Below are 15,673 nucleotides of genomic sequence, written 5' to 3'. Positions count from 1 at the left end.
CTGTCTATCCCTAGAAACCGTCTGCACATATGGGGTGAGGTCTGGCCCCACCCGCCGTGCTACCAAGGGCAGGGCTGAGCGAGAAACTCCCCGCGTGACCAGAGGGCTATGGAGCAGGACACAGCGGCCGCACGGCCAGGGTCAGAGTTTCCCAGAGGGCCCCTCAGAGCAGGTGTTCCCTGGGGAGGAATGGATGCTGTGTGGTATCACTTTGCCCATTGTTTGCTAACACAAGTTTCTTAACTGCAGGACATCTCAGAGCCTTTAAGGAGTATGGTATGACGCTCCAAGAAGGGGACGTTCTGTGTAGACCGATGTGGCCTGGGAATGCTTTTAGACCAAGATGGTTTAACGTCCCCTGAGACACCGGTTTAGGAAACAGTGGCTTAGCTGAAGGAGTCCTCCGTTAACCAGGTGACCCTGGGCAAATCATTATACCTGAGTCACTCACCCAAGATCACTGCTGAGAAGAGGCAGGCTAGGGTTTGAAGACAAGAATGAACAAAGGGAAATGAGAGAAAGAAAAGAGAAAAAAGGACAGAATGAGGGAGAGTGATGGAACTGCAACCTCTGAGATGCAGAGATCCACCTGCAAAGGCAGCTTTTCCTGTTTATGCTCAATACAAAAAAAGGAAAAAATGACGAGACCGTCTTTCCCGTGTGCACTCCCAGTTCAATTGCTATCAATTACTGTGGCCTCCTGCATTTATTGACTACCAAGTGACTTTTCCGCTGAGTCACTGGCCGTTACGTGACCTATCTATAATGCTGGTGCATCCGGCTCACACGTCCTCACACAGAGGTTTACAGTTTGGAGGTCTGTGAAAGAGGAGGCCACCTGCAGGGAAGAGATAAGCCTGAAAGGCTGTGGGGTGCCCCGAGAAAAGGCGACGTTCCAGAAACAGACTGCTGGGGTTCAAATCACACCTCCGCTGGCCAAAGCCAGGTGATGTTGGGGAAACCCTGTCACCTCTTTGAGCCTCAGCTTCCTCCTCTGTGAAATGGGCATCTACCCCCAGGGCGTTCTTGTGAAGGGTTAGTGCAGTTACAGGTGCAGATCGCTAAGCGCTGTCTGCGGGATAAATGTCAACCTTTGTAATCATGACCAAACGCTGAGATTTCTGCCCAGGGGTATCAGGTCAAGTTCAATTGTTGGGATCCTGGAAAATGAGGCTGTCTTAGAGGCCAGAACTTCAAGGCTCCTCCTGGGTGTTAGGTTTCTTGCCTGTTCCTGCTGTCCCTGGGTGCCACGCAGCCCCAGAAACCTGGACAGACCTTAGAGAAGGTCATCTGTCCCTCTGCACAGTGAGTGAGCCCTGTAAGGCCTGGTCAACAAGCCGTCAATAAATTGCTGCTGAGTTGTTCAGAATCCACCATCAACCGGAAAGACAATGCTCCGGATGCTCTGGCGTTCAGGACAAAGATGGCTTGCTGGACAAATCAGCAGAGGCAGCATCTGCTTAAACCAAGCAAAATGGGCCACTCTTCTGCAAGACTGCCCAGTGCCATGAGTCTGCTGCTGTGCATCAGGAGTTGATAGGAGAAAGGAAGCAAGGGTAGGGGTGTCCTGGACTAACTGATCAATCAGCTGGTGGGGAAAGACTGGTGTGGCATCTTTGGGGTGGTGGGCGGTCACAGGAAGAACCAGAGCCTGGCAGTTTTAGACTGTGCTGCGAGATCTCGAGCAGGACATCAGAGCCTCAGTTTCCACATCCGTACAGTGGGGTGGCTCCTCTCCCAGTGGGTCACTATAAGTATGAAACAAGACACTGGATGTGACGCTGCCTGGGACTGTCCCCAGGGCAGCTGATTCAAGCTGAGAAGCAGTCACCAGGGAGACCTCGGTGGAAGGCATCACTCATCACCTGGGGGAACTGCAGGAGCAATGGCTTGAGGGGTGGGACCAGTAGCCAGTGAGTGGCTGACCAGTAGCCTGAGGCCACACAGTTTAAGCCAGGATTAAACCTGGCCCTGGCTGGCCCTCAGTCCAATGCTCTTTCTACATTCTGGGGTCCCTCGGCAAGGCAGGCTGAGCAGGGGTCCCTCAACTCATCACACTGTCTCCTTTGAAGCTGGGGTCCAAGGGAAGCCCAGAAAATCAGTGGCTGTTTTCAGAGTACTCAGCACATGCCTGGTGCTGTGCTAAGTGCTTAATCTCATCAGGGCAAGAACCACATGAAAAGGTGTGATTGCTAATCCCCCATGTATTGATGACACCATGGCCCACGCAGCAAAACACAGCATGAAGAATAGGGGGGAGCGTCAAAGACAGAACTCCTTGGTCCCAAATTGGGCTCCTCCCCTTTCCAAGTTAAGACCTTCAATAACTTCCTTTGCCTTTCTGAGCCTCCACTGACTCACCCATAAAAGGGTGTAATTCTCCATATCGGGTTCAGTTCAGTCGTGTCCGACTCTTTGCGACCCCAGAGACCACAGCACGCCAGGCTTCCCTGTCCATCACCAGCTCCCAGAACTTGCTCAAACTCATGTCCATTGAGTTGGTGATGCCATCCAACCATCTTATCCTCTGTCATCCCCTTCTCCTCCTGCCTTCAATCATTCCCAGCATCAGGATCTTTTCCAGTGAGTCGGTTCTTCGCATCAGGTGGCCAAAGTATTGGAGCTTCAGCTTGTAACCATATTGGGTTACAAGGATTAAATGGAATAACCACGCAAAGCACTTAAGTCATGCCTGGCAGAGAGCGGACTCAGCAAATAGTGACAGGTAATAATTCCATCATCATTGTCATCATTGCTGTCACCAGTACTCCTATGCTCTGACTCTGAAGGGTGAGACGTGCTTTTATGATGGGAGTCCTCACTGAGCCATAGCTCGCTGGAGTCTCTGATGAGCAAGGCTAAAAGAGATCCCAGAGAGTGTCTACACACCGTCATTGGGCAAATCCTTTCCCCTCTCTGAGCCTCAGTTTCCTCATCTGTAAAGTGGGGTAACGGTGCCTACTCCATGGGATCATTGAGACGAACAAAGCTCTTAGCATAGGACCTGCCCTGTGTAAGCACTGGATAAAGGTCAGCTGCTGTTATTACTTATTGGAAACAGAGGTCAAAAAGAGGGGACGGGCTTTCGCAGGGCCAAGCTGAAGCCAGTCCCCCGGGGGTTCCAGCTGCCTCACACCTCCCTCCGGAAGCCTGGGGCTGGCAGCAGGAATGCCTTCTAGCATCAGCCACTTCAGGGGTTTGTGGTTTTTTAAAATATAATTGTTTACATCCCACAGCAGCCATTCCAGCTTAATGAATGAATTCAATATGCTCAGAAAACGCAGAATAAATCCTTGCCTGTGGCCCAGAATAGGCCGGGCTGCGGCAGCTGTCGGGCAGGGAGCCGAGCCACCAGCTGGGGCCTGTGGCAGAGGACGGGTGGGGGCAGGACAGGGCCCAGGGGCTACCGGCCTCGGGGGTGCAGGGCGTGCTGAGGCCTGTGGTAAACGTCTCTGGATCCCAGAGCACCAGTGCCGGGGTCTGAGGCTGGCGCCTGGCTGATGCGGACAGGGAAGCCCCAGGCCTTGCTCAAGGGGCCACCACACCTCTGCTCACGAGGGCTCTTCTGTCTGCCTCATCCTCCCTGACTCCCTCTCAGTCTGGGAGATTCGGTTCAGGGTCCCAGGTCCTAGGACCCCTTGGGGGGGCGGACCCTGATGAACTTTGGATGTCTCCTGTCTAGAACTTTCTCCTGGCATCTCCAATGCGCCTGTCTGGGTCTCCCTCCTTGGATCAGAGGGAAATTGTGTCCTGGAAAGTGAGGATGGTGGTGCCATCCAAGGCACAGAGAAGACAGGAGAGGAGGGGAGGAGGGAGCAGTGCAGAGAGAGGAAGGGGAGCGTGGGGGAGGAGGGGGAGCGTGGGGGAGGAGGGGGGCGTGGGGGAGGAGGGGGAGCGTGGGGGAGGGGGGACGTGGGGGAGGAGGAAGGGGGGGCGTGGGGGAGGAGGGGGGCGTGGGGATGAGGGGGGCGTGGGGGAGGAGGGGGGAGCGTGGGGAGGAGGGGGGGGTGGGGGAGGAGGGGGACGTGGGGGGGAGGGGAGCGTGGGGGAGGGGGGGGGTGGGGGAAAGAGGGGAGAGTGTGGGGGATGAGGGGGACTTGCGAGAGGGGTGTGGGAGCGTGGGGGAGGACAGGGGGGGGTGGCAGTTAGGGGAAGTGTACTGGAGACTCGGCGGGGGCCGTGGGGGGAGAAGGGGGGCGTGGGGTATGTAGGGGAGTGTGGGGATGAGGGGGAGCGTGGGGGAGGAGGGGGAGCGTGGGGAGGAGCGGGGTAGCGGTGGGGAGGTGGGCCGGGGGGAGGAGGGCGGGGGGGAGAGGAAGGGGGGCCGTGGGGACAGGAGCGGAGCATGGGGACGGGGGAGCGTGGGGGCAGAGGGGAGTGTGGGGGAGGGGGCGCGTGGGGAAGGGCCCGGTCGACGGTGGGGGAGGAGGGGAGGTTGGGGATGAAGGGGGCGTGGGGGAGGGGGGGGGCGGGGGGTTTATGAGGGGACGTGTGTGGGGATAGACGGTGTGGGGGGGGAGAGGGGAAGCGTTGGGGGAAAGAGGTTGAAGCAGGGTCGGGGCAGGAGGGGGAGCATGGGGGATGAGGGGGGCGTGGGGGAGGAGGGGGAGTGTGGGGGAGGGGGGCGTGGGGGAGGAGGGGGGCGTGGGGGATGAGGGGGAGTGTGGGGGATGAGGGGGGTGTGGGGGAGGAGGGGGAGCGTGGGGGATGAGGGGGAGCGTGGGGGAGGAGGGGGAGCATGGGGGATGAGGGGGGCGTGGGGGAGGAGGGGGAGGTGTGGGGGAGGGGGGCGTGGGGGAGGAGGGGGGCGTGGGGGAGGAGGGGGAGCGTGGGGGATGAGGGGGGCGTGGGGGATGAGGGGGAGCGTGGGGGGATGAGGGGGAGTGTGGGGGATGAGGGGGGTGTGGGGGAGGAGGGGGAGCGTGGGGGATGAGGGGAGCGTGGGGGAGGAGGGGGAGCATGGGGGATGAGGGGGGCGTGGGGGAGGAGGGGGAGTGTGGGGGAGGGGGGCGTGGGGGAGGAGGGGGGCGTGGGGGATGAGGGGGAGTGTGGGGGATGAGGGGGGTGTGGGGGAGGAGGGGGAGCGTGGGGGATGAGGGGGAGCGTGGGGGAGGAGGGGGAGCATGGGGGATGAGGGGGGCGTGGGGGAGGAGGGGGAGTGTGGGGGAGGGGGGCGTGGGGGAGGAGGGGGGCGTGGGGGATGAGGGGGAGTGTGGGGGATGAGGGGGGTGTGGGGGAGGAGGGGGAGCGTGGGGGATGAGGGGGAGCGTGGGGGAGGAGGGGGAGCATGGGGGAGGGGGCGCATGGGGGAGGAGGGGGAGCGTGGGTGGAGGAGGGGGGGGATGGGGGAAGGGGAGCAGCCTGAACTCAGCAACGGCCCAGGTGTCCAGGGGCCCAGACTCTTGCCTGACGTCCCCCATGGGCATGTGAGGGTGCAGTGAGCCGACCCATGTGAACAAACACCCAGGGAGGGGAATCATGCCATGTTCATGGGAACGTCGAACCTCAGACACACCCCTCTGGTCCCGCAGGCCCAGGAAACCACGTCCCCAGAACGCTCCCCCCCCCCCCCCCCCCCCGGCACTGCCTCTACAGACAAGGATGCCCACACGGTGCTGTTTACAGTCCCCCAAAGCAGGAAACTGCCTGAAGGCTCATCAGCTGGAGAAATGCGATGGAGACAGAGACCCCTCCCTGGGCAAGCCCCGCGGTCAGCGGAGAGAAGGTGGGCACCGCGGCGTCCCGCGATCAGCAGGGTCCGCCCCGCACCGGGCAGGAAGAAGCAGAGCATGTGAAACGGAGCCACTGTGAGCCCGCTTCTGAACCAGTAGCGGCACCCCACCTGCCCACCTGGGCGACCGTCACAGGCACAGCTCATGCTCGGTCTCAAGGGCCTGAGGAGGCGGCCTGCGGCTGGGGCCACACAGGGCCCCACAGGTCCCCACAGGTCCCCACGACAGGGCCACGACAGGGCCACAGTTTTCAGAGGGACTACAGCCCTGGCCACAGCCACGGTCGCAGGGAGGAGTCAGGGACAGCCTGTTACTGTTCCAACTACTGATGAGTCTGTGACGACTGCGAATCAGAATTTTGAGGAAAAACGCCGGCCTGTTGGGGCAGTGGAACCAGCCTAGAGCACACGGTCATGGTGGGCACATGACACAACACGTCTGTCAAAGCCCAGAGAAGGTACAACACCAAGCTGAGCCTCAAGGTAAACCAGGAGCTTCAGTTAATAGCTGTGTGTCAGTCCTGGCTTGTCAGCTGCACTAAACGTCACCTTTACACCTTAGGAGTGGCTGCATTCCAGGGCAGGAGGATCAAGGGAATGGGGAGCGACCTGCTTCCCACGTTCTGTGTTCATTTGTGCTGCTTCCATTTTTCACAGGAAGACAACTTTACGGTGTTGCTTATGCAGTTGTTTAAAAACAATAAAAAAGGGTTAAAAGTCTGCTCCAAGTGCTTGAATATACACTGGCTGCTTCAAGCTGACAGCATCGCTATTACCACTCCCCTTGGCCTTCTGGGGTCCTGCCTGGGCTTGAGAAGCGCCAGGCCACCTCCTCCTATCCGTGGACAGACTGCCCTGGCTGCTGGACGTCGGGGGCCCTGGTAGAAGGCGGGGGGCTGGGCCCTTGTCAGTGCTGCCACCGTCTCTCCTTCCTGCGGGCCCCTCGGGGCTCCCCAGGTTACAGTGCCGTCTCTTTGGGGTCTGACAGCCTTAGCAGGGCAGGCAGGAGTGGTGGCCAATCAGCAGCCTCCCGCCATCGTCCCGTTACAGGGCTCGTCCTTGCGTTATACGTGGGCCCGAGTGCGCCGTATGTCAGGCAGTGGAGACTGGTAAATCCAGTGACTGAGAGATAAGTTAAACCTCCCATCAGCCTTCAGAGCCGAAGGAAAGCAACTCAGCCATCAGGGCAGACACCACCCGTCCTGGTTATTACAGTCTAGATTCTGAACACTGCTGTCATTTTACCAAGTCACGAGGGACAGCGGACAGAGTGACAGAGTCTCAGACTTGCCAGGGTGGGTGTGTGTCGTCTCTTACAGCTATGGGGCCACAGGGATTGGAGAGGATTGAAGACCAGCCCAGCCAGCTTGGCAGACTCAGACTTCGAGGGGAAACACTGCAACAGCGGAAAGATTTTCCATTAATAATAACAGCAATGATAACGAGTCATTGAGCTATACATATTCAAACTGAGTACTGTAGTCCTCCCAAGGACACAGGGAGGTGACACAATTATTATCCCCAATCTTCAGATGAGGACACTGAGCCTCAGAGGTCAAGAGGGTCACAGACGGCGAAGTAAGACACACGCAGGTCCACCTGCCCCGAGCCCACGCCGGGAGCCTCGATTCGTAGCTCCTCTGTCTCGGTTTCCCATAGAGGATGACCTTGCAGATGAAGGGAGACTGCAGGCTGGGGACGGACCTGAGAAACTGCTCTGAGCGGTGAGGCGGAGGTCCCAGGACGGGCCATGGCAGGTCCGGGCACCGGGAAGGCACCCGAGGACTGGGCCAGGTGGGCGGCCTTACAGAGGGGAGGGACACTGGCTGCGAAGGCAGACAGCTGCTGATTCTAACCATGGCTGCACCAGGTGATGCCGTTTGACCTTGGTGGTCTCACACAGCCTCTCTGAGCCTCAGCAGCCTGCACTGCCAAGTTGGAATTCCCTCCCTACCTGCCAGGCTTGCTGGCCTCTGAAGCTGTGACACAGAGCATGGCGGTAGTGACCCTGTGTGACCGACTGAGAAGAGGGGAAGTAGCTTTCATGATGCTCTCTGGAAGCTTCTGTGGAGCCGCCAGGCCACGAGGAAGCCCAAAGAGGCCCCCGGGAGAGCCCTGAGTTCCGAAAAGCAGAGAGAGGCGCCTGGCCTCCCGGCCACTCCGCCCCAACTGTTTCTGCGTCACCATCTCTGACCACAGCCCAGCCAAGCTCTCCTACACTGCAGAGCCCTAGGAGCTTGGGGAGACAGTAAGATGAGGCTTGAAGCCATGGGGCTTGCGCCTGATTTTTTCCGCAGCACGGTCGCCGGCCCAGTCAGAGAGCTGGTACATGCTAGAACCCTCACGTCCCCGATCCCCAGTCTGTGTCACTCCTGACCACTCTGACCACTACCCCCGCACTGTCCTTGGCCCCCAGAGCCTGCATCGAAGCTGTGGCAAGAGCACTGAACTGAGAGTCGGGAACTGGACTCCGGCTCGCAAGCTGCTGTGACCAGCACGGAGGGCTCGCCGTGTGCCCTAAAGCGAGGAGCGACACCCCCGGAGGCGTGTGTTCTCCACCCGGTAAATGGGCCTCAGGACCGCCCCCCGCCCCACTCTGGCCCGCCCCAGGGGCAGGCAGGCAATGCCGCAGTGGAGGCCGCTGATCACAAAGTGCTCTGCAAAGAGAAGGGCAGCGGCTTGTGGCACATGCCATGTGCCAGGTGGGATGCAGTCTTGTGACCGGTCACGTAGAAGGTGGGCGGGGTTTTACCACTTTACAGGCACAGGTTAAATCACACAGGCTGGCTCCGCCCCTGCGGGGCCCAGGTGTCCCTCCTTCCCACCCACCTCCTTGTCAAGTGGACTCCAGAGAATATCCGTTCGCTGCCATTCCACACACACAGGGGCTGGCTGATTGTTCCATGGGCCCCGCTTTGCCAAAGGAAAGAAACCTGAGGTTGGATAAATGGTTCCCTGGTGGCTTCTGAGGGATGGCCCGGGCCGTGAGTCTTGGTTAACAGCAAACCGTCCCTGTGCCAAATCACCCCCAAATCACTCCTGCCACGCCGAGGCGGCCTCCGGGGCCCCTCCCGATGCCCTCCCAAGGGCTCCATCAGGGACCGTGAGCCTGGGAGAGAGAGAGGAGGAGGCAGCTGTGCAGAAAGATGGAGGGATGTGGCCTCTTGACAGCTGACCGGCTGAGCCGGGAGCCACCTGGCCTGTCCGCGGGCGGAGGCCCACAGCCCCAGCATTTCTAGCACCTCAGCCATGGGTGAGACCCTAGACAGCTCTCCACCACCCTCTCTCCCTCTTAAGGAGGAGGTACAGGTGAGCCCTGGAACTTGGCCAAGGTCACACACAGCCAAATAGAGGCCAAGCTGATATTTGAGCCCAAGAGCAGCTGACTTCAAGCTGCCTGGGTCCCAGCCCCACCACATTCTGGGGAGAGACGTTCTCTCTGACACTGCCCAGGGCACTGCCGATGACCGGGTGACCCAGAGCCCCACAGCAGCCAGCCTCCTGAGGTCAGGAACACCACGTCACAGGGGATGAAGGGGCTGAGGAGGCAGCAGGGGAGGGCCGCGGTGGCAGCACCCTGCAGGCGCTCGGGGTCCGTGGAGGCTTAAAGGGACTCCCCCAAACGAGGAGGGTCAGAGGCGCCCCCAGGAGTGTGCTGGGGCTGGCTCCCTGGGGAGAATCCAAACGGGGCGGGAGCCGTGAGTGTGCAAGGACCACGTGGTGACCTGAGGGCCTGGGCCCCCAGGGCGGGGACCAACCCCCCAGCAGGTGCTCAGGAGCCTCTCATGGGGCCACCGGGCCTGGCAGCTGCTGCACAGGGCTTGCAGCTGGCACCTGTCATAACTGTGCCTTTGGTCTTTGCGGTTCCAGGCACATCATTCCTAAAACCCTTGGAATCTCTGAAATGGTGAGGGTGTCTTCTGTCTGCTAAGAAGACGACCAGTGGCTGGGGGACCCTAGACAGTGTCAGGACAGGGGCTGATCACCCGAAAGATCCAGGCATAACTAGAAACTGGGAACTTTCAGTTCCATTCTCTCCAGGGAGGGGAGAGAAGAGGCTGGAGATGGAATGAATCCCCAAGGGCCAATGATTTAATCAATCACACCCATGTAATGAAACCTCCAGAAAACCCCCGACGAGGGGGCTCAGAGAGCTTCCAGGGCGCTGGGAGGCCTGCACACCAGTGAGGATGGAAGCCCCTTCTTTTGCCGCCCGCCCCATGCGTCTCTTTCACATGGGTGTTCCTGAGCTGTGTGCTTTATAGCAGATGCTGGTAAGTAAAGCGCCCCCTTAACCTCTGTGAGCTATTCCAGCAAGTTATCAGCCTGAGGGGTCTGTGACCCATGTCTGAAGTGGTACAGTCTTGTGGGACTGAGCCCTTGACCTACACAAACTCTAGGTAGTGACAGGAGTGGATTAAATTGTAGGACACCCAGCTGGTGTCCAGAGAATCAGAGGATTGCCTGCTGTGAGAAAAAGCCCACACCTCTGGTGTCAGAATTGTCATGAGTGAAAACAGCTCAGGGTGCCCCAGAGAAGACCTGGGGGCCTGAGAGGACAGAGGTCACGGCACACGGGGACAGAGAGACAGAGGATATGGTTCCAGAGGCTGGGCTCAGTGCCTGGACAGACTGGGTCCAAATCCCAGCTCTGGCTTTAGCTGCGTGCCCCGGGGGATGAGGATGAACCTCTCTGGCAGGCCTCGGTCTCCTCATCTGTAAGATGGGTATCTTACAGTTCTCGCTCCTCCCAGGCTGCTCCAAGGTTGTGCAGCGACATCGCATCTGTAAGCATGCGGTCTGGAAAAACAGGTCAGTTCTCCAGCAAGGGATGACCCAACCAGTGAAGTCTAGGGCAGGGGAGCGGTCGTGGCAGGGAGGCCTCATTCTGGAATATACCAGCTGTCGGACGCCAGGTGAACTACAGTCCTCCTGTACAAAGCTCCTCACTGTGAGCCAAGGCCTGTGCTCTCAACGCTGGCACCAACTCATTTAATCCTCACGACAAGCCTGCAAAGTGGCTGCCATAACTACCCCATTTTGCTGGGGAGGAAACTGAGGTTCAGAGAAGCCAAGCCAGGAGGCTGACTCTTTCCCACTGCACTATCTTTCCTTACCGGGTTATTACATGAATCAAATCATAACAAAAGTCACAAGAGGTACAGGTACTTCTGAAAGCATCAAACGCTAAACCAATATTAGCAGTAGTTGTCATTACTGTCATCACAGTTCAAAAATCCTGAGCCCAGTTACAAGGCCTGAAATCTCCCCACAGGGACAGATATGGTTTTTAAAAACAGAATTAGGACTTTCAAAACAAGGTAAGGAAGTCAGGCGTGCTGGGAGGGGAGCATCATTTTAATGGGGGGAGAAAAAAATCTGATTAATGGAAATGATTCTTAATATATTTCAAAATGATCTGTTTTGACACAAAGTCAAGACATTTATATACGACTTTGAAATTCTTAATAGCTGATTTCAGAGCAACCTATTATGAAATCTTCCAAAGCAGAATATATTGTAAGTAAATCACCGGGCAGGCCTCCCAGGCAGCTCCTCTTAAAATAATTTATAAGGTGGGGTGGGGAAGGCAGGCAGGAGTTATTGCCATAATCATGTATTAATAAAGTATTTATAAGTGACTTTCTCTTTTACTGTCACAGGTATGAGTCCCAAGCCCACATCAGAGGGGGTGCCCCGTGAGCCCCGGGGAGATAAGTCAGGCATCAAACTTGCCTGGTGGCAGCTTAATAGACCTGGGGCTCCCTCAGCCTCTGTCCTGCGGCATCAGAGGCAGAGTGGGTTCCAGTGTGACTTCAGGGAGCCCTGTCTTGCCCTCTCCCTAGGCTTTGCTGAGTGCTGGGAGGGAGGGAGCCAGCCTGTCTGAGCTGAGTGCAGCTGAGAGGCCCGTGGCTGACACCCTGGAGAGTCAGCTAACCCAGGCTCAACAGCACAATCTGATGAAGGACTGCCCTGAGCCGGAGTCATGGACGACCTGTCCGCCACTCCCGGTGCCTCACTCCGTCTCTACTACCCCATACATGTCCCCGGCCTGTCACTGCAGGCACCTACCTATCTGCACCCCTCTGCTTTCTTGGCTGCAGGAACATGCTCAGCTCAGGCATGGGGCAGGCCGGAAGGGCAGGGGTAACACGCCCCAGGTGCAACCTTCAAGCAGGCAGAAGCAGGTGGTGGTGGATCAACATCCCGGCTCCCTCGCCCTTCGGGTAATACACAATGAGGAGACATGCTCTTCAGAATTTCTCAGAGGTCCCCAGAGAGACTGACCCTTCACTTCCCAAAGCTAATCACTTGGCATTTTATTTTTATTTATTTATAAAAATGTTTTAAATGTTTATTTAGTTGCTCTGGCTCCTAGTTAAGGCACAAGGGATCCTTGATCTTCATCACAGTGTGCAGGGTCTTTAGTTGCAGCATTTGGGGTCTTTAGTAGAGGCATGACGGGTCTTTTAGTCGAGACATACAGGATTTAGTTCCCTGAGCAGGGACTGAACCCAGACACCCTGCCTTAGGAGCTCGGAGTCTTAGCCACTGGAATACCAGGGAAGTCCCTAATTCACAAATTAATGCCCCAGCATCACCCACTTTTCCCTCCCTCACTCCCCTCTTGGTCCTTCCTGATATCCCCTCCCCCAAAAGCTACACACACCCAAATCTTCGTCTCAGGGTCTGCCTCAGGGGAGCCCAGTTTAATACAGCTTTCTCTTCCTTATTCCATTCAATCCTCACACCAACCCCAGTCTTGGCCCATTGAAAGAGAAGCCTCTGAAGCTTGGAGAAGTTTGCTTTTTAAATCACATCTGCCTCACTCAAGAGCCCATACTTCTGGGGTTTACTGCACCTGGACCTTCAGAGCCTCAGTCTTCCATTCTGTAAAACAGGCCTGTTTCCTTCCATACCCCCGTCAACCTATAGATGCCTGTTCCCCAACTCTAAATCTTCAACAGCTCTTCTGGTCTGAACTGTGCAGTGGTGTCCCCAATCCCAGCCTGTTTATAAAGCTGTCTGATTTACAAACAATCAGGTCAGGACATAGAGCATACCCCACGGCTGATTTTTGGAAAAGGCAAATGGCATTTGTTTTTTCTATGTTTGTATAGTCTGGCATGCCTGCCTTTGGCCTGGACCAACTGTGGAATTGCCACCTTACCTATTTCTGACTCAGCATGACTTCTAGAAATGTCCAAAATCAAATCAGCGCACCAGTACATGCAGCTCAAGAGTATGAAAATCAAAAGGACAGGCCACAGGGCCCAGGGGGATGGCGGTGGAGGAACCATGTGCTGCCATGTTCCAAAGAAGTCTGCTGCCTCCCAGAGGAAGGGCCCGGAACGCCCGCCAGTGTCAGCACACAGCTCCAGACAGGCACCGTGCATGCCTGTGTCAACCCCAACTGTATGTTCTGGGCCCAAAGGAAGCCACTCTCTAGAGGAAAGAGCTAGACAAGGACACGGTCATAACACAGGGCACCATCAGCCCCATGAAGGCAGGAGCCGCACGGCTCTGGGTACTGACCATCTCCTTGGGACTTCTCATAGGGATGAGGGAGGTGGCAGAGGAGCCGTGAATGCCAAGCCAAGGGATGTCACAAGATGGAGCAGACACGGGAGGGCCTCGGGAGGATTCTAAGCAGGGAAGGGCACCGCAGGTCTGTGTTCTAGAAAGGAGCCCAGCGATCGCAAGGGAGGAGGGGAGGCGTCGGCAATGAGGCCACTGCAATAACCCAGGAAGAAAAGACCAGCGAGCTCTTAGTCTACGGTGATGATAGCAAGAAGAGAGAAGTCAGGACAGAAATGCTGTCATGGGAGTATCTACAGGGAAAGGGGAACGACTGGAGGGGCAGGGGCAGTCAGAACCCCTTGGGGAGACCACCGTGAAGGAGGACAGTCAGCACACAGACAGCTCAGGACGGGAGCAAGTCTGGGAGGAGAAGGACAGCTGGGTCGGCTCAGCACACACAGCGGGAGCCTCTCCAAGATGTCCAGACAGAAACACATCACCTCCAGTGCAGGGACCCAGCCTTCTCTCACCTGTTCCAGGGCGTCTCTTCACAGCACAGTGGCTACTAGCTACATGTGGCTATGTAAATGTATGTTAATTAGAATTTAATACAATGGAAACATTCCTCAGCTGCAGCAGCTACACGTCAAATGCTCAGTGGCCACGAGCAGCGAGCAGCCATCCTACTGGACAGAGGAGCTCCCAGGCATCACAGAGGTCCCACTGGACAGTGCTGGGCTATGAGATTTGCTTGAAAAATCAGCTCCGCTTCCTTCCCAGCACGCCTGCTTCTGTAGCTGAGCGGAGAGCAGCCCCAGAGACACAGAGGACAGCACACTGGCACCGTCCGTGTGACACTCACGGACAGAAGGGCCTTGGCAGGCACCCGTCAGTGGAGACAGCCGGCAGTCCAGGTGAGCTCGGCTGGGAGGCACGTACCTTTGCAGGCCCCCGCCGCGCCCAGGTGGTAGATGGCTGCCAGCACCCGCCAGATGGCCCTCTGCTCGCCGTCTGAAATGCCCAGGGTCTCCATGGCACCCTGGAGCTGCGCGAAGGCGGCCGCTGCCCTCTGCTTGTCTTCAGGCTGAGAACAAGGGGAGAGAGGGAGACAGACTGTCACGGTGGATGAAACGCAAGCTTGCAGCGGGAAGCGGGGCTCGGTCTCAGGGGAATGTGTGGACATTTTATGACCACAGTAAATTACCTGCGATTAAGTTGGGGAGTACCGACACACAGAACTCAGACTGCCGGGAAAGTTATAACAATCATTTCTGTCTGACTTCAGACAGCATGTGATTTTTATTCATTCGTGTGTTCACTCAGTAAGATTTATTGAGGCTCTGCACTGTGCTGGACTCTGGGGAGGCAGAGATGGGCGAAACCCAGAACTTGACTTTGAGGACCTTTCAAGGTAGAAGTGGAAAGAGATGTAAAAACAACTAAGTGTGAGACAGGGTAAGCAGGGGACTATGGGATCTGAGAGGAGGGCCAGGCTGATTCATTCTGCCCAAGAGAGTCAAAGAGGGTGTCACAGAAGATGAGACAAAATTGGAATGAAATCTGAATGGCAAATAGGCAGAGCTGCCCAATTTGACAGAACAGAGGCCTGGTGTGTGGGGGGACAAGGAGAACAAAAGAGGTCTCTGCAGAGAACTGGTGGTCATCTGAACATGGCCAGGGAAGCAGGGATTTCTGGAGTGGGGCAGACAGAGGAGGGGTGGATACACACATGAGAAGCTGGCCAGTGCCAACAGGGAAGGCCTCAAACCCCATGTTAAAGGGCACAGGCTCAAAACTCCTACCATGACAGACAAAAGTATACCCATGTTTCCATTCCTGGACCCGAGGCAGACATCACTAATCAATGAAGATCCCACAGGGAGTCCAGACTCTCTTCAGGACACTCCCTTTTGCAGCCCCCACTAACTGACCTGCCTCAGCAACTGAGATAGATCCTGTCTGCCATCCGCAGGGCAAGCGGTAGGCAACCGCCAGAGATTTTTCAGCAGGAGGGGAGAGAAAATGGTATGATCATATGTTTATGGGTAGCAGGGTATCGCTTTTTCTTTCCCAGATTTACGATTCCAATTATGTCTGATTGAATATTAAAATCAGTCTGAAACTCCTGCACACACACACACAGCATCTGGCCAAGAAGACTCAACTCCTGAAGCCTGCTGGGTGGAGAGGAAGTGAGCTGATGACAAGAATTCTTTTGTTGATAATCCTCCAGCAGATAATGAGGAACTAAATTGCACCTGGCCTGCTCACAGAGCTTGGGTGATGAACTGTAAGCTGTCAAAGCTGGCAAGTCCTTGGATCTTAGGGATTCAGAGAGGGGACAATGGTTGCCCCAGGTCACAGAGCAAATTAGTACCAGATTCAGGGTAAGAATTGGGTTTCGCTGACTCCCTGCCCAGG

General features: G+C 56.8%; 1 protein-coding gene across 1 annotated transcript in view; it reads right to left on the bottom strand.

Annotated features, from left to right (window-relative positions):
• Positions 1 to 15,673, bottom strand: part of MYO18B (myosin XVIIIB) — a 210,624-nt gene that overhangs the window by 169,830 nt on the left and 25,121 nt on the right. The window contains exon 11 of the mRNA XM_070474664.1: positions 14,192 to 14,336. Within this exon, the coding sequence (XP_070330765.1) occupies positions 14,192 to 14,336 (145 nt within the window). The remainder of the gene's footprint in view (positions 1 to 14,191; positions 14,337 to 15,673) is intronic.

Source organism: Odocoileus virginianus, chromosome 12 (genome assembly GCF_023699985.2).
Source record: "Odocoileus virginianus isolate 20LAN1187 ecotype Illinois chromosome 12, Ovbor_1.2, whole genome shotgun sequence".
In the NCBI taxonomy this organism is placed as follows: domain Eukaryota; kingdom Metazoa; phylum Chordata; class Mammalia; order Artiodactyla; family Cervidae; genus Odocoileus; species Odocoileus virginianus.
This window is presented reverse-complemented; position numbering and strand designations above follow the sequence as displayed.